Below are 19396 nucleotides of genomic sequence, written 5' to 3'. Positions count from 1 at the left end.
TAGAATTTTTAAGTTGCTATATCATAGGTTTTTTGGGAGTTATCGAATCGATAAATAGTCTACCAATAAAAAAGTGATAAATAATCGATTTTTAAATGGTTCGCCGTTTCGAACCAGGCCTGACCCATTGACAGTTCAACCGAAATAGTTCCGGTCCCACAGTTACTGGTCGGACCGGATCGTATACGTTGATTTGAAGTCGACCCATTCTCAGCTGGAAGCCTGGAATTGGAAAAATAGGTTGCAACTTGGGCTAAGGATTTGTTAAATTTTGAATGGGCCCGGCCTGAAACACCGGGCCGATGCAGTGTAAATTGTTCAAATCGGAGACCCGACCCCGACTAGCTGTAAGCCTGTAACTCATTCTTGACCCAAATCAGTATTGGTTTTCCACTCTTTTTTTGGTCCGGCGGGAGTGTGCTCTCTCCTTCGTTCCGCACAAGGGTTTTGCTGATTAAGGGTTTAAGACAGAAGTGAGAACGAGCGAGCGAGCGTGAGCGAGAGAGCAACTAGCTCTAATCCAGCTTCAGCCTTCAATGGCGTCCGCCATGACTTCCCTATCGAGAAGGCTGTCTCGTTCTTTATTATCCACCGCAAGACCCGCTCATGTTTCGTTGAGTTTCTGCACAAATATTACATCCAACGATGAATCTGATTCAGATGATTCCAGGCTCGGATTTGATAGAAACTCCTCCTCTTCCACCACCACCACCACCTCCTCCTCCTCCTCGTCACCGTCGTCGTCTACGAACTCGAACCAACGAAGGCCCATCTACCAGAGGCCCCTTGAAAACGGTATCGATGTCGGGGTTTACAAGGTACATTCACGTGGATGCGTTTAGGGTTTTGCTCTCGTTAATTTAGGCTCTCTTTCTCTGTTATAAATTTACTGACGGTGTTTTCTTTCCAGGCGATTTTGATTGGACAGGTTGGGCAGAGTCCGGTTCAGAAGCAGTTGAAGAGCGGTCGGCTCGTTACCCTGTTTTCTTTGGGGACGGGAGGAATCCGGAACAACCGGAAGCCGTTCGAGAACGAACAGCCGAGGGAATACGCTGATCGATGTGCTGTTCAATGGCACAGAGTTGCTGTCTACCCGGAGAGATTGGGTGGACTCGCCTTGAAGAACGTCAAACCCGGGTGAGATTTGGTTCTTTTAGTTTCACTTCCAACTATATCTTAGTTGCGGTTATGGTTGAGTTAAGTTTGACAATCGCTTTTAGTTGATTGAGGTTTATTGTAATCATTTCTTCAATTGATGTTCGAGGTGCTGTTGCTTCACTTAAATAATGCATAGTGGTGGTCTACGTTGTCAATTTACTTGCTCAACCGTGTGCACAAAATAATTTGGTTGTCTAGGCTGTTTTCTTCCATTTTCAGCTAAAACGTTAGATTGGCAATGCATAAGGTCCTAGTAGAAAAGTTATTATTATATGAAGAACAGTTCATTATCTTGTATCTCATGCTCATGGGTTATGAACTTCACTGGAAGTCCTAGTAAAAAATAATGAGTAGTGCATAATTTTGCAGAGAAGGTAATTGACCACCTATGCTTCTCTCCGATCCGGTCAATTCTATTGTGTTTCAAATCCCAACTCAACTCAATAGGCCTTAATTTCTACGGAATTCCAACTCAAGTCAGCCTTAGTTCCAGCTATTTGAGGTTGGCTACACAACCCCTGCATTGCCATTATCCCTATCACGAGTCATGTTTTCTGTCAGTTTGTTAATCCTTAAATCATTCTTTGCCACTCCAAACCACTGTAATTGATTTCCCCTCACCTTGTCACAAATTAGGCCTACCCCTTAGTCCTCTCTAATGCACTTATTTATAATTCCCTCCTTTCTAGTCTTACTTACCACACATCCACCTCAACACCCTCATCTTAACTGGTCTTTTAACTGTCTTATTGAACCATACTTCTAATTCTACACGATGTTTTAAATGTTTTTGAAAAGAGTACACAAAGTTCATGTGTTGTGAGTCAGTTGTCTAAGTCTAACTAGAGTTTTGGAAGTGCAAGACCTTGACAATGCATAACATATGCATCCTACTTATATAGATTTGTTCTCTGTATATATGATTTTGCTCCAATTATTAACCTTTCCCTTGAAATAGGCTTTCAAACCATAATTGACATTTATGCTATGTTAGATTTGTTCCTAATGCTGGTTATCATCTTTAAGGACTTCAGTTGATTCTTTTGTTGCTCTTTTATTATGTATGGGCTGTAGGTCAATGCTATATGTCGAGGGGAACTTGGAGACAAAAATCTTTAGTGATTCAATGACTGGTCTTGTTAGGCGCATAAGAGAAATTGCAGTTCGTCGAGATGGTAACTATGCCACCATATTCCTGCTTTTGCTTATTCTTTTATCAAACTTGTATAAATTTAATGCTCTAAGATACCTGTCCAACATATGGATTGATGTAATCTTCATAGTCAGTTGTTTTTGCTATTGCTTTTTTGAACTCTACATATTTCTCTTCTGGAATTTCAAAGCTCCTGAGCATTTTGTTAATGTTGTTTATTTCAAGCTGTTATAGTTGTAGTCTTGGATCAATATCTGTCCTTTCTCAGCCCACTATGGCCCTAATCAGTAAATTTCCGAGCTTCCTATAATGAAGGACTGATTGAAAGGTCATGATCTCTATTACAAATGAAGTCCCATCGAAATTCAGCAAGGGAGCTGAATACCATGGTAGATTGGACATGAAGATCAGCAGTGCGGCTGATACCCTAGCAAGACAGGGCAGCAGTAGAACCAAATTGTTTTGGGGGAACTATTGATAGGGAACAGGAGGGTAAAGTGATCATCATCCAAGCCTTATCCCAACTATATGGGGTCGGCTACATGAGTCCTCTTTCACCATTCTGTTCAGAAGGGTAAAGTGATGCAGAGAAATTTGAAAAAATGGGCTGATTATAGGGAAGAGCGAAGATTGTAGGAGTATCGGGCACTGTTTGTATAAACTATTCTGTATATATCTTCTATTCTTTTCATATCTACCAATCAAAAAGAAGTCCCATCTGAATTCACTGGCTGGTTAAATCAACCTTCCCGAACAAAGCCCTCAGTCACACTCATATTTGTATTGGGCACTCATTATAGGGAAGATCAAAGATTGTAGGAGTATTGGGCACTGTTTGTATAAACTATTCTGTATATATCTTCTATTCTTTTCATATCTACCAATCAAAAAGAAGTCCCATCTGAATTCACTGGCTAGTTAAATCAACCTTCCCGAACAAAGCCCTCAGTCACACTCATATTTGTGGGACATATGAATCTCTAGTTTTCTTTATTCTGCTGGGGTGAGAAATTGAAGTCTAATATAGAAGAGATAACCATAAAATGAAAAGAAGTGTGCTGTTATGTTGGGATGCTTGATTGATGAGTTCCCTTTCACATATTTGTGACTTTCAATTGGGGTAAGGGCGGTAGCTTCATCTGCTTGGCAACCAGTATTGGATAGAATAGAACAAAGGTTGGCGGGCTGGGATAGGAAGTATGTCTTTTGCGGGAAGGATCACAGTCATAAAAAGTGTAATATCCAAATTTACTGATATATTATTTGCATATCCTCAAGGCTTTGACATCTATGGTAGAAGAAATTGAGAGGCTTCAAAGAAATTCTTGTGGAAAAGGTGGAACAAAAAGAGATTTCATTTGATAAGTGTAATTGGGTTTGTAGGGAAAGGAAAGAAGCGGGTTTGGGAATAAGGGGGGTTGGAACTTTTGACAAAGCTTTATTGGGCAAATGGGTTTGGAAGTTTGGGAGGGAGAGGGAGAGGGAGGCTATGTGGAGGAAGGTGGTGGCATGCAAATATGGTATGGTGAATTTTGGGTGGGACTCAAGGGAAGTGAATTATGAGATACCACTCCTTGTCGCAGCTTTTCATGTTATGGAGGGTGAGGAATGAGTCATGTTTCAGATTTTGGGAGGATGAATGGTTAGAGGTGGGTAAGCTTTATGGTTTCTGCGCAAGGTTGTATAGTTTGAGCAGGAAGGGGTTGACGATCTCTCAATTTAATGAGGCAAGGCAGGGGATGGTGGTCTGGTGTCCTACTTATAGATAGGGGTGCAAGTCGGGTTGGCCCGAGTTAACAGTTTACACTGTTTCGGGCTCGGGCTTCAGGTTGGGCCTATTGAAATTTTGACAAAATCCCAACCCTAACCCAGAAAAGTTGCACCCCTACTTAAAGAAGACCTTTGTTGGATTGGGAAATGGAGGAATGCATGGTGCTATTAGCTAAGTTACAAGAGGTGGGGATTGGTGCAGATGCCAAGTGGTGGAAGGAGTGCATGAATAGAAAATACTCAGTTAGGTCTTTACAAAGCATTGGCAAGAAATCAGGTGGGATGTAATTCAAGCAAAGTTGTTTGAGGGAATTCAATCCCTCCGAGAGTGGAAACTTTCTTGTGTTTGGTGGCAATGAACATCATTCTTACTCAAGATAAGCCAAAGTAAAGAGGTGAGCTGTAGTTTCTCAAAAAGATAAGCTGAAGAAAAGAGGTTTTCACATGACAAACAGATGCATGATGTCTCTTTCTGTGGAAGAAAACATATTACATTTGTTGGTGAGCTGTAGTTTCTTAAAAGGCGTATAGGGCTATTTTTTTCATCTCTTTAAATTGGAAGGTGGGTCTTCTAGTGTATCAAAGGGGATTTTTGAGCATTGGTCGGTGTTCAACGGAGACATTAAATTAAGGCAATGATCTTATGGAGCTGTGTCCCATTTGTGGTTTGTTGAGAAGTGTGGAAAGAAAGAAACATAAGAATTTTTCAAGGAAAGATGAAGAGTAAGGAAAGGTTAGGTGCAGTCAATAGGGCAAAGCTGATGGATTTGGGTGCTGATTCTTCCAAAATTTGAAGGCTTAAAAAGTGAAGATTTCAGCTTGAATTTTTGGCACTCAACGAATATTACTTGATGTAATTTATTTGAAAAGCTGAGATGATATGTTTTGTTTTTTGTTTTGTTGTGGTGGCTCCTGGTCACTAGATTCTCTTGTAATCTTTTTTTAAAGTTAATAAAATTTTCTTCTTTATTTATCTTAAAAAAAAACCAGGAGAATTTTACTTAATTTGGTCACACCAACAACTTGCTAACATATGAAAAAAATGAGATTGCCTCTAGGGTCTACTATCTTACTATGACAATTTAGAAATATCAAGGTAGCCTATCACGTTGAATGGTTAGTTCAACACAAGCATGCTATAAATAAAAAAGGCCATTGCCTAGCTCCTGTCGCCTAACCTCACCTTGATGCCTTGAAAAGTATACCTCTAGGGACCACTCCTTTACTTTGACAATCGGGAAATAGAAAGATAGATTAATTTGTGGAGAAATGTATTCACATGATCACAACACTTTCTTTTGAGCCTCCAATAAAACATGAAATGCTATCAACCAGATGAATAACCAAATCACCTAGTGAGTGTTTGCTTAGGTGATTTTGTTTCAAACTTGCTTGCCACTCTCTAATAAAACACAAACATGCTATTAATCAAATAAAAAACCATATTATTCGGTGAGTACATCCTGCTCTTACCACCCTAAATGACATATTAATAACCCACTAACATATGAAAAAATAAAGATTGCCTTGAGGGTGGTACCTTATTATGATAACTTAGAAAGGCCAAGGTAGCCTGACATGCTGAACGGTGAGTTTACACAATTACAACACTTTTATGCAACCCTCCAATAAAACACAAGCATGCTATCAATCAAATGAAAAACCAAATCATTGAACACATGCTTAGGGGATGTTGGTATGAAACCCCTTCCTTGAGAATTATAAGTTTGACCTCTACCTTGTCTCTCCATTACTGTTGCTACGATCTCCTCCTTGTCCTCTTTAAATAAAGAAGACATATGATGAGTGCTGAGTTAAAAGTTCTTTCAACTAAGGATGTGATGCTGGAGTGAAGAAGAGAGAGACAGAAAAAAGGAGGAGGAAAAGAAGAAGAAGAGAGAGATAGAAAAAAGGAGGAGGAGGAAAAGAAGAAGAAGAGAGAGAGAAGGATGTGATGAGAGGAGAGATGGGGGAGTTTGTGGAGGTAGGCCGTTGGAGAAAAGCTTTGAAAATTGAAACTAAGGAGCTTCTATTTGAGGAGCTGAGATTAAATGGTCAGCTGAGCTTGAAAATCAGGGAAGCAAAGAGAGGGATGGTGCTGTTAGAAGGTTTGGGGGTGATTGAAGGGTTCAAGGAGTTTGTAGAAGGTGCAAGTAACAAAGGCAAACAAAATAGTTGGAAAGAGTTTCTCTCAGAAACTGGAAGAAGGTCTGTTGTAGAGTGTAAGAGAAACCTTAAAGGTTATTTTATTTCTTTGACAGAATTTTTTTGGCAAGGATAGAAAGCAGATGGTCTACCTCCCAGAAGGAAGGAAAAGTCGGGGCTGGAAGGCAGTTCATGGGGTCTTATGTGAACTGCTGCAACGCTTGGGTGCTAAAAGAGAAGTAATAGTAAAAAGGAAGATAAACAGTTCTACTAGTCTGGTGAGCAATAATAAGCAAGAGACTTTTTTAGTGACAGCTGGGGCAGGCAAATACAGAATGGGAGTAAACTTACAGAGAGGAGATTGGGAAAGTAAGCTGATAGTTAAAGCCTCAGCTCATATACTAGACTGGAGGAAAGTTACAGATCAGTTAACAACAAGTTTAAAGTTGAAGAGCACATTTATTTTAACACCCTTTGAGAGGGACAAGGCTGTGTTGGATCTGCTTGAGAATAGAGTAGAAGTTGAGGCATTAAATATCCAAGCTGATCTTGGAAATCTCACAGTATCAAGATGGTGTCCGGGATCAAACTCCAAAGATTTCTTTGTTGAAGATGGAGTACTGGTGTGCATCTTAGGACTTCCCTTTAACTTGTGGAAGCAAGAAGTTGCTGAAGCCATTGCTTTGATGTGTGGAGGATCATTAGGAGGTGCCTTTTGGGAGACCTTTGTTCAGCTTCCATTTTATTGAATGCTGTAAAACCTGAGGAGATTCCTTGGAAGATAGAGGTGCTAGTTGAAGGGTTCTGTTACTCAGTATGGCTGGCTTCATCCATTGAATCAGTGTTCTAGAAAGAGGCTCGTAGGGAGGGAGATGAGAAGGTTGAAGAAGAAGAACTGTGTGGCAAGAAAGTATTGGATGATTCAAACAAGAATATAACTTTCACTAAAATGGAAAAACAAAGACTGGAGAAACAAAAGGGTAGCATTCAGGGGATGGGATTTAGGCGTGTGGGAGCAGCGAAAAGTCTGGAGGGTGGCAGGTCTTTTGCACAGGTCGTAATTGGTGCCAATCCGCCTTTTTTGAACAAGGAAAAGGGGCTGGTCCAGGGAAGAATTGAAACTAGACCGGTTAAAACCAAACCGAGCCAGGGGTTGTACGCGTGTGACCCTTTTAAAAATCACGTGAGGTCGCGGTGGTTTAGGAACGGGCCAAAGCCCATGCGGAATGTTTTGGGTGCGATAAAAGGCCCAAATGGGTCAGCGGGCCCGACCCAGTTTTTTAAAAGGCACGTGAGCCTTTAGTGAACCACGTGACTGGGGACATGACTTTGATAGACGAGGTCAACGGTCTATCATCGTCCCCAGTCGTGAGATAGGGGTAGGAACACGCGAAGCGCCGGGAAGTGGAGAAGAAGCCTGATCTGCAGTGGGTTTCGCGACGAAGGCTGAAGGAGCTTAGCCCCCTACGACGCCCCTCAGAGAGGCCGAAGCCAAGATACGCTAGGGGAAGAACTGAAGAGAACGAAGAGAAGAATGAAGGCTGGGTGCAGTGCAGTGAAGGTGATGAAGAATTAGAGGACTTTTCTGTTGATGGTACTAGCGTGGCCAATGTAAATGACGAAGGCAGTTGTGCTGGAGGTGACATGGATGGGTGGAATATTGCAAGTTTATTCCAGGGTGAAGATTGTAAGCGGCTCAACTTAGTCCCAAGACCACAGAGTGTGCAAGGATTATCAGAAGGGGTAGATCGGGAGAACCGGAAGTAGAGCAGGAACACACCATCTAGGGGTGAACCAGCGGTAGAATGGAAAGATCACCAGGGTGACCAAAGGATGGAAGTACTTCCCAACCAACTCAAGGAGAGACGTTTACCAACCTCTGGAACAAGAGAGGGAGGCGGGGAGTAGTCCTCTTCTAGCTTGTCCATCAGTCCCAGGTAACCAAGTGATTTCGGTTTGTGTTACTAATGTGTCTCCTGTGTCTTTGGTTCCAGATTCCATTCCTGTTCCATGTTCTGTAGCCCATGAATATGTAGCTGAGCCAGCAGACGGGCTCTCCAAGGAGGGGGAGAGGGGAAGGAAGGATTGTGGGAAGGTGTCAGAAGGAAGGTATAGGAGTGAAAAAGTATGGGAAATCATTGAAAGAGTGTTCAAGGAAGTGGAAGGAAAGCTGATCTGGAGGAGGGAAGGGGAGGAAGGAAGAGGGGAGGGGATAGTGGAGAGGAGGGAAAGGAATGAGGGTAGAGATGGAGAGGACTACGGGGGGAGAGCAAGGAAGGAGGGAGGTAATAGGAAAGGGAGGGAGGATGGAGAGGAAAAAAAGAGGTGGGACCAGAGGAGAGGAAGAAGGGCATGTGGACAGAGTTGGAGGAGATTCTGTAGGAAGGGTAGGGTTGGTGGACTCGGTGAGAGAAGACATGATAGCAGAATTTGTAGGGAAGTTGGGCTGCAGGCTGGAAGATTTGAATGTATTGAAAGAAGGCTTATAGAAGAGGAAGGAGAAGATTAGAATAAAGAAGAGGAGATTGAGTGAAGTAGAGAGATTGAAGAGAGATGTAGAAGGAGACAAGAGGCTCGAGGTAAAAGGAGATAGAAGGAAAGGGGATAGTAGTGGTAGGTGGCAAGGGGTGTAAAATGAAGCGGAATGAAGATTCTTAGTTGGAATGTGAGGGGAATTGGGAGTGCAAGAAAGAGAGCGACAATAAAAAAGGTAATAAGACGGTGTGACCCACACATTGTGCTGCTGCAAGAATTCAAGAGAATGGAGTTTAATGATAATTGGGCAAGGAGTGTATGGAAAGCCAGGGGAATTAGCTGGGTGGCTGCTCCCTCGTGGGGTGCTTCCGTAGGGAGTTGATCGGAAAGTACTCAATGTCTATGAAGTTTAAGCAGCAAGAGGATAACTATTTGTGGGTGCTCATAAATGTTTACGGACCAAGTGACTAGAGAGAGAGAGGAGTTGTGGGAGGAATTGGCTGATGTTAGAGGGTTGTGGGACGGACCTTGGTGCATGGGTGGGGATTTCAATGCGATTAAATTCTCGGAGGAGTCCAATAAGGTTAATCAGAGGGTGACAAAAAGCATGAGGAAGTTTAACAGTTTTGTGGATGCCTTTGAGCTCAAAGAGATTTCCATAGCCCATAAGACATTTACGTGGTCAAATCTCCAATCTAGACCCATTTGCTCTAAGCTTGATAGATTCCTGTTCTCTTTGGATTGGGAAGAACATTGGGGAACCTTGGCTTCTACAGCTCTCCCAAGGGTGACCTCAGATCACTGGCCCATAGTGTTATGTAAGGAGGAAAGAAGGTGTGGAGGTCCTACCCCCTTTAGATTTGAAAATATGTGGTTACTTCACCCAGGGTTTACTAACAAAGTGAGGGAGTGGTGGCATGACTGTAACCCACTGGTGGAATGGGAGGGATGAGATTCCATAAGAAACTACAATTCTTGAAAGCAAGAATCAAGGAGTGGAATTTGATAGAGTTCGGGAGGATAGAAGAAAGAAAGGGAGATCTGATGGATAAGATTGAAAGCCTTGACTATATAGAAGAAAGGGGATAATTTGGAAAGGAAGACAATGATCTCAGAAGAGCTTTGAGAAGACAACTAGAGGAATGCCTGCACAAGGAGGAAACTAGTTGGAGGCAAAAATCTCGGTGTAAGTGGTTGCAAGAGGGAGACAGGAACACTAGGTATTTCCATTCTCTAGCAGATGGCAGGAGAAGGAAGAACTTTATCTCCAAATTGGTAGTAGATGGAGTTGAGTTAGTACAACAAGAGGAGATTGCCAGGGCCTGTGTGGAGCACTTCAAATCTATTCTAAGAAGGCCTGTGAGTAGAAGGGTGTGGGTAGAAGGTTTGGACTGGCCAGATGTAGGGGTGGAGAATAGGAGAAGGTTGGAAAGAAGCTTTAATCTAGAAGAGATCAAGGAGGTTGTGTTTTCTATGGATAGAACAAAAGCTCTAGGGCCGGACGGGTTCACAATGGCTTTTTATCAGGACTGTTGGGATATCTTGAAAGATGATCTCTTGTGGGTGTTTGAGGAGTTTTTCAGGAGAGGAATTGTCAATCTTTCCAAAAAAGAAAGATGCACCCACCCGAAGGATTTTAGGCCAATTAGCTTGGTTAATAGCTTGTACAAGTTCATTGCAAAAGTGTTGTCTTTGAGGCTAAAGAAGGTACTGCCAGATATCATTGCACACTACCAAGGAGCCTTTGTGAGTGGAAGACAAATTACTGATAAGATCTTAATTGTTAATGAGAGTGTGGAGAACCTTAAGAGGGATAAGAAGGGAGTAGTCTGTAAGTTGGACTTGGAAAAGGCTTATGACTTGGTGGACTGGGACTTCTTGAGGAAAGTTCTGACTAAATTTGGGTTTGGGGTTAGATGGTGTAATTGGATCATGGGCTGTGTCCGGAGTTGTCATTATTCAGTGCTAGTGAATGGGGCAGTGGTAGACTTCTTCCAGCCAGTAGGGGTATAAGACAAGGAGACCCCCTATCTCATTTCTTGTTCATTCTAATTGCGGAGGTTTTGGGGAAACTGATTCACAGAGCAGATTCTAGGGGGCTCATTAGAGGCTGGAGAGTTGGGAGGGTGGAAACCCCCCTCGCTCACCTACAGTTTGTTGATGACACGATTCTGTTTTGTGAAGGCGGTAATGTGAGCTTTATCAGAAACTTGAAGTTGGTGATACAACTGTTTGAGCAAATGTCTAACTTGAAGATTAACCTTGGGAAAAGCTGTGTAGTGGGGGTGAATTTGGAGGAGGGAGAGATCAGGGAGAGTGCTGAAGTGCTAGGGTGTGAAGTTTCGGGGTGGCCTTTGAATTACTTAGGGTTGCCATTAGGTGATAATCCCATGAGAGAGAGCTTTTGGAACCCGGTGGTGGAAAGGTTTGAAAAAAGACTGGTATCTTGGAAAAAAGAACTACCTCTCTCTCGGTGGGAGAATTACATTAATTAAGGCCACGCTTGCTAATTTACCCATCTTTTTCCTGTTAGTGTTTAAAATCCCAGTGAAGGTTGCTAACAGATTAGAGAAGCTAATGAGAGATTTCCTGTGGGAGCCGGGAGAGGAGAAGATGGATCATAGAGTTAGCTGGGGGATAGTATGTAGGAGTAAGTCTTGTGGTGGCTTGGGGCTTGGGAGTATTAGGAGAAGGAATATGACTCTGTTGGGGAAGTGGTTGTGGAGGTTCCCTATGGAGAAGGAGAAGCTATGGGCTAGAATAGTGGCAAGTATACATGGGCTGGAGCACAATGGATGGGACGCTGGAATCAGAGCTAGGACTACAAGCAATTCTCCTTGGAAAGCCATTCATGACTTGCTACCAGTTTTCTCCCCTAATATCAAGTATGACTTGAATTGCGGTAACTCCATAAAATTTTGGGAACAAACCTGGGTGGGGAGTGCCCCTTTAAAGGATCAATTTCCTTCTTTGTTTGCTCTTTCTGATTTGAAAAATGAGCCGATCTCGTCATTCACCACCCTGTCCTCTTCCACTTCTGGGATTGGGTGGAACTTGGGTCTAAGAAGGGATTTGAGGGACTCAGACCTCGACAGTATTTCAAGCCTTATTGCTCTTCTTGATAACGTTGTCTTAGACCCCACTAGGGCGGATTCTAGAATTTGGACACCTACCCCCAGTGACATCTCTTGTGCTTCGTTCTTCAAAGTCTTAAGTCAGTCCACCAGTCCTACCTTCCCCCCTTTCCCTGTTGGTGATGTTTGGTGCAGAGCAATACCTCCTAGGGTTGGTAGTTTTTGTTGGGAAGCCTATCTGGAAAGAATCAACACTGGTGATCTACTCCAAAAGAAGAGACCCAATACTTGCTTGTCACCTCAATGGTGTGTTCTGTGCAAAGCGGATGGGGAGACTGGTTTTCACCTACTGGTGTCTTGCCACTTTGCAAGGTCAATTTGGGATTGGGCTTACTCCTTATTTGGATGCAGCTGGAATCCCCCATCAGATTTACAAGGCCTTTTCTCCCCTTCCTTCTTCAGGTGGCGGATAAAAAGGGGAAGGATAATGTGGAGAGGACTAAGGGCTGCAGTATGTTGGACATAGTGGGAAGAAAGAAACTCCAGGGTATTCTCAGAAACCCAGAGAGGAGCAGCAGATCTGAGGGCTATCATATATATTAGGGTGGTACAGTGGCTGAAATCTTTGGAACTATTCATAGATTACATTGTGGATGACATGTTGAGGAAGTGGGAAGAAAGAAACTCCAGGATATTCTCAGAAACCTAGAGAGTTGCAGCAGATCTGAGACCAAGTCAGAAATGAATGTGGTTTGGACTCCCCCACCTGGTGGATTATTGAAATTAAACTTTGATGGGTGTAGTAGGGGAAATCTGGGACAATCGGGGATTGAGGATGTTTTTAGGGACGAAAATTGGGTCATCTCTGCCATGTTCTCAGGCCCAATTGGAGTGGGTGACTCCCTTAGAGCTGAGATCTTTGCAGTTTGGAAGGAGTCTGGAAAGCTGAGGAGTTGAACATCAAGAAACTCATAATTGAAGGGGATTCAGAGGTGGTGATAGGGTGGCTGACTAAAGATCAAAATGGTTTATGGAAGTACGGTAATGAGAGGAGGAAATTCAAGTGGCTGGTGCGGGAGATGGAAGTTAAGACATGTTGGGTTAAAAGATCGGCTAATTCCCTAGCTGACGGTTTAGCTAAACAAGGGGCAGAAAGGGATTCACTGTTTTGGGCTAAGCTGTAACTTTAGTGTCCTCTTTTCTTTTTTCCTTTCATGTGGCTCTTGGAAGATAAGTAAGTGTGTTTGTCTTCCTCTTGTAAATTCTTTATTGATGATTTACTGATGATTTAATGAAAGTGTTATTGATAAAAAAAAAACACATGCTTAGGTGATTTCTTTTCTACGAGTTCACATTGGTCATAACACTTTGTTGCAAGTTGCAACTCTACAATAAAACAGACATGCTAACAATTGAAAGAAAAATCAAGTGGCCTCATGAGTGCATGCTCTTTTCCTACCTCAAATAATACAAAAATAGCCCATTTAACATATGAAAAAAATAGAGACCACCTTTAAGGTCTACTACCTTGCTATGACAAACAAGAAATGCCAAGGTAGCTCAATATGTGTTGTGATGTGTTCACATGGTCACAATACTTTCTTGTAGCCTTCCAATACAACATTAACATGCTATCAATCAAAAGAAATACCAAATCACCCAGTGAGAGCATGCCTGGGTGATTTGATTTCGATGAGTTCACATGGTTACAACACTTTCTTGTGACCTTCCAATAAGTCATGAACATGCCAATAATCAAATTTAACCAAATCACCCTGCGAATGCATGGCTAGGTGATTACAACTTCTTCTTCTTCTTCTTCCTCTCTCTCTCTCTCTCTCTCTCTACCATCTAATAAAACATAGATATTCTGTCAATCAAATGAAAGACAAAATTACCTAGTGAGTGCATGCTTTTTGTTGCTACCCCAAGTATAGTACATGAACCACCCACTATCATATGATAAAATGAAGACTACCTCTAGGATCCACTACCTTACTAGGGATATCAAGAAATACAAAGATAGCCTAACATGTGGAACGGTGAGCTCACATAATCATAACACTTTCTTGTGGCCTCTAAAAAAACCTGGACATGCTATAAGTAAAAGGTTAAACCAATTCACCCAGGGGGTGAATGCCTGGGTGATTTGGTAATCTAGAATAATTGCTTTCCTTAATGTAGTTGCCTTAAATATAGATAACCAATTATTTTGCAGTTTGACATGGTTTTGATCAATACTTGATCTGGGTGTGGTTAGTGTCAATGAAATTTGGATGTACCTTCCTTACATTGTAGGGAAAATTGGGTCTGAGTTGCATGTTTCAGTATCGTTTTCATGCTCATCTTTTTGATAGAAAAAAGATCATAGATGTCGGAGTAAATGCCCTTGCATTGATAGTTCATGCATATTATGTTTATATCTGCGAACAATGTAAACATATTGCTATAATTTAAGAAAAGTGTTATTTTTCTATAGCATTTTTTTTAATAAAAGTGGGCTTTGAAATTGATTGAGAGGGCAGATTGTATGGTAGAAATAATTTGTTCGAGTGTTACTCATTGGCATTAATATGTTGCAGGGCGTATTGTGTTTCTCAGTAATGATGGTGATGCCACACAAGTGACACCGCCGACACAAATGGAATTGAAAGGTGTTGGCTATTACTGAGAGCATGCGGTGGAAAATGAGTCACTGGTAAAGAGATAAAGACGGAAATTGTGGAAGCCCATAAATGAACATCATAAAACTCACATATGGAAACATGATTGTGAAAATGGAGGCATGAAGTAGTGCCTGGCTGCCTGCTACACATTCATTGATTAATTCTTTCTGAGGCCTTTCCATGATCTTTCTTTTTTTGTTATTTCATTTCTTTGAAAGAAAAGAGATGTATTTTAGATTTGGTTCAAGTCTATAAAATGAAATCCTTGTCGGGAACATCCGAGAGAAACATGTTTTAGATAGAAAGTTTGCTGAAATAATCTCTAGGGAAAATTTTGGATTAGTATCCTGTACTTGAGTGTACTAAATTGGGTTTTGAAAGTGCTGATACTGAATTTTCGAATTTTAAAGTTTGGGAACCAATGCCCCAAAGAACAGGATGCTGGCCGGTAGAGAATTTTCTCTAATTTTTACATATTCAGCAATCCATCTCATCTTCGGATTGATTTGGTTTGTTGGCCTGTGGCCATTCGACTTCTTTTACTTGTTTTACCTAATGCACAACTGGAAGTTAGCCCATTGAATAACCTGAAACCAAATGATTTCGTTTTTAACCTTTCATTTTATATAAACCCTAATGTTATCATCTAATAAGTCATTATAAGAATAAAATGGAAAAAGTGGCGTGGTATATTTAGATACAAAGATTTCAGATGTAAATGAATCAATCTTAACACGTTTCGGTAATGATGGCATTGGTCTAGTTGGATGATGTTTCCAATGATTCAAGCGCTATTGAAACCCAAGATGGAAGTGATTTCTCTGCCAAAGTGATCCTAGTCCTAGAATCTGTTCTTATCTCTGATTCAATATTAACGTTCCACCAATTAAGATGGCCGACTTACAACGAAGCAGTTTTATTGTTTTACTCTGCGTGTTCATGGAACATCTATAACTGAATCTCTTTTTTTTTTACGTTGGACAGGCAGCAACCCTTTTGTCTTAGGTCGGGCCGTGATACTCTGGGTTGGGGCGGGGGGGGGGGGTGACTGTTGAGAGCTCCTGCACAATTGACTTGCTGATGATGAAGGGATCTGCTGCTGCCAGTAAAAGCATCGATTCTACAAGCCATGTCTCAGCTGCTTGCTGGTATTTCACGTTACCAAATTTGAAAACTATGCACTCAGTCAGGCTGAGGGCAGAGGGCCCGAGCCTCTGTGGTGGAGATGTTCTGATTGCAAACAGAATGCACCCTTTCAATGTCGGTGTGGTGAGTGGTGACACAAGGCTGAAAAAATGTCGTGAAGATTAGGGGTGGCAAAATTTTCATCTAACTCATCCAACCTTTCCACTTATTTAGCGGGTTGTGATCAATCTATCATTCAATCCGCTTTAAATGAATTGGGTTGTCGATAATCATTACAAACATAAATATTAATTCCTTAGCTTTTTTTTTTTTTTAATTTTTTTCATTTGAATTAAATAATTTATAATTAATACATTAATTTTCTATTAATTATTAACTAAATTTAGTTTTGTCTTAAATCAACACACTTCACCCAACATAATCCAATCAATTTGACCTGAGTTCGGATCAGTCCAACGCGGTGTGACCCGATCCAGCATATACTGATCCAGGTCGACTTGAATCCGAATTAGACTCGGGCGGGATGGTTCAGTACTGCTTGCTCTACCTACCTGGGTCATCCGGTTCTGCTAGTATCCACATATCCCAATCCGACCCATTACAAGCCGATTTGGGTCGACCCTCGAATCCAAAACGGTTTTGAGCGGGATAGTTTGGTGTCCGCATGCTTTGCCCAATTTGGACAGTCCGAACGACCAATATCTACACATCTCGACCCAAATCCGGTTCGACCCAATTTACTTATATTGACCCACTTCGAGTCAGTCGGTTCGGTCCCAAACCCATGCACAAACCTAATATGGTATGGTCCAAGCCAATCCACCATTGACTGAACCAGTCCAGTCCAATTCGACTAGACCGATCCAGATCTAAATGGTTCAACCACCATTGATGTGATTAGCTTGAAGATAATCCAATTAAATAGTTCAAGATGGTCTGACCGGTTTGAACCTAAGTGGTTCGGTTAAACCCAAAATCCGAACATAGTCAAATGGCTTTGCCGCTTGTAAAAATAACATGCATGTAATGTGATTTGAACATTCACCACTTATGTAAATAGTAACTATAGTTACCACCAAACTATGACCAACTTATTTGTTAAGAGAGAGAGAATTTTTTAAGTCCATAAATATAAAGATTAATGGATTTTGGTAGGTTGGATTGGGTTAAAGTGGGTTTGGGTTGAACCCAACCCATTTAATTTTATATAACTGGGTCATTAATAGGTTGGCGAGTTAGATGGATTGAGTTGAAGCTCAACCAAAACCAAACCTAACCCAACCCAACCCAACCCGCCCAATTGCTACCACTAGTAAAGATCTTATTTAAGGCTGATTTTTGGCCAAACTTAATCTCCACAGAAGGGGCCAATCCAATTGTCAGTTTAGTCCCGAATCCGACACTCACCATTAGCCATGTGGCTAGTTATGGGCTTGGACCACCCATATCAAAACTGTATCGATATCATCCAACAACTCGTTGTCTACTAGCATTCCTCTCTCTCTCTCTCTCTCTCTCTCTCTCTCTCTCTCTCCGCTGCACACAAAGCTATTCTAAGGCTAAAAATAAATGCTTATTTGAGTCATTAAGCACTTATTGGTATTTAGAAAATAAGCTTGAAATAAGTGCTTATTTTTAAGTCTAAATTTCTAGTTTTTTTAATTGCTTAAAAATAAGGGTTTTTTTTTTAAAAGGCTTATTCAATTTTTTTTTTTCTAAAATCATTCCCTAGTTGAACTTTAAAATACCACATATAAAATTATCCCCAGTTGAATTTTATAAAAGTACTTTTATGAAAGCACTTTTACGAAATCACTTCTATAAAGGTATTTTTATATAAGTACTTTTATGAAAGCACATTTATAAAAGTACTTTTATAAAAGCATTTTTATGAAAGTATTTTTATAAAAGTACTTTTACAAAAGCACTTTTATGTTAGGAAAGTACTTTTACAAAAGGACTATAAAAGTACTCTTATCAAAGTATTTTTACGGAAGAACTTTTATGAAAACACTTTTATAAGATCACTTTATAAAAGCACTTTTTTAAAAATATTTTTATAAAAGCGATTTCGTAAAAATGCTTTCTGAAAAGTGCTTTCAAATGGTATATTTTGAAAAGGCCTATTTACTTAAGTACTTATTAGAGAAAAAAACTACAAGCGCCCAATTTAAAAAAAAATAAACACTTGAAAAAGTTGAATAAATGATTATTTGAATAAACACTTATTTTTTACTTAAACACTCCCAAATATCACGTAATTGTGAAGAAATGTGGCATAACCCGCAAAACTTGCAGTAGCAGTCGCCGTTGGCTCATCCTTCAACCTGAAAAAGCTGACCAGCAAAAGGAGAGTTCTAAAGCAAACCGCTGCGAAGACAAAACCCGACAAAGAAATGCCTTTCTTGGTATCTCCATTAGTGGGGAATCACCAGTTGGCCGAATTATCGTTGGCTTCTACGAAGATGTTCCAAATGGCTCTGCTAGGTTTCGAGTAAGTGGAGCAGCAGGGATTCGTATTGGCTACAGAAAAAGGAGTTACAACATGGAGGAGTTAGATGATATGGATTGGACGTTGACAATCTCGTCGGAGAATGGAAAAAGGTGGGTGTGAAATGTTCAGGGACCAAGATTAGGCATGAGACAGCCTCCAAAGTTGAAGCTTCTCGCACGCAAAGGGAAGCTGGAGATTGACGAGGAAGAAGTGGGTATAACCCAAATGGAACAGAGTTTTTGATTGCCATCACTCCAGAGATTCTTTGGATCTGGATGTGGTGCGGCCGGTATTCCCCAACGGAGGAGGAGGTTCTCAACATCAGATCAGAGAATAACTAGCAACATCAAGAAGCTGTATCGCAACAGTTGAAGATGGAACCACGGAAGCAGCCATATAACGCTTAGCCTCTTGGCTTTGCAGCTGATCAAGACCAGCGATCTTAGCCTGTGTATGTAGACGATGGTAAGGATTTTGGGGCGTCTCCATGGCTCTAGAGCGAGACCAAAAATTCCTTGACGCAAAATACCAAATTATATTCAATAATCGATATTTAGGTTACATAACTAGGTTGGCTTTATATAATGCAGAGAGAAAAGATTACGAACGTTTGATGGACAAAACATTTTACTAAAATGGCTAAACAAAAAAGGTGGTTGGAACTTAGAAGCTGTAAGGCGATTGTTCAGCGAGATATCTGCTTAGTTGGTCGGTTCTTCGTTACGTGGTTTGATCGTCACAGTAATCTAGGTGAGAAGTCAGGGCTAGGTATTCCTTTGCTCATCGCCCTTGGGCATTTTTTTTTAATCAATAACAAAAATTCATTGAATTCAATTATGAAAGGATTACAGGTAAACTGTTTTATCACAACTGGGTTCCATCTCATTGCAACTATGAGAACCTTGAGCTCATCAATGGTTGTAGGAAGAGTCATGTTCGGGATAGACGTGGTTGAGAAGATATAGGTAAAAACAGCACAAGAGAATACAAGCTCTCCCTCTTTACGGTTGTAGGAAGTCACAAATTTGTTCCTTCACCCCCTCTTTAGCGTGCCAGTATGCCACACTCTCACATTCATTTTTGTTGCGCGCGCGCGCGAGAGAGAGAGAGAGAGAGAGAGAGAGAGAGAGAGATCAAATGGGATCGGATTTATTGTTTCATGTAAATCCACTGATCTCTCGTGCAAACACCGTACACTGTTCAGGGCATTTCAAGTAACTTGACTTGGGTCCAGTTCAACGCGGTTGAGTGCTCTGGTACAACAACCGTGAATACTCCATCAATCATTCTATATCCCAAAATTTGGTTCTCCAAC

At 41.2% G+C, this 19396-nt stretch overlaps 1 protein-coding gene across 1 annotated transcript; it reads left to right on the top strand.

Moving 5' to 3' along the window:
• The first annotated feature begins 339 nt into the window (after positions 1–339).
• On the top strand, positions 340–14850 carry LOC148863507 (uncharacterized). The gene is made up of 4 exons (XM_088980316.1): positions 340–818; positions 911–1137; positions 2233–2333; positions 14358–14850. The coding sequence occupies exons 1-4, from the start codon at positions 537–539 to the stop codon at positions 14444–14446; spliced, it is 699 nt and encodes a 232-aa protein (XP_088836442.1). The 5' UTR covers positions 340–536; the 3' UTR covers positions 14447–14850.
• Positions 14851–19396: the final 4546 nt, after the last annotated feature.

Source organism: Nelumbo lutea, chromosome 3 (genome assembly GCF_056320005.1).
Source record: "Nelumbo lutea isolate HS-2025 chromosome 3, American lotus-T2T, whole genome shotgun sequence".
In the NCBI taxonomy this organism is placed as follows: domain Eukaryota; kingdom Viridiplantae; phylum Streptophyta; class Magnoliopsida; order Proteales; family Nelumbonaceae; genus Nelumbo; species Nelumbo lutea.
Note: the sequence above shows the minus strand (reverse complement) of the source record. Positions and strands in the feature narration are given on the sequence as shown.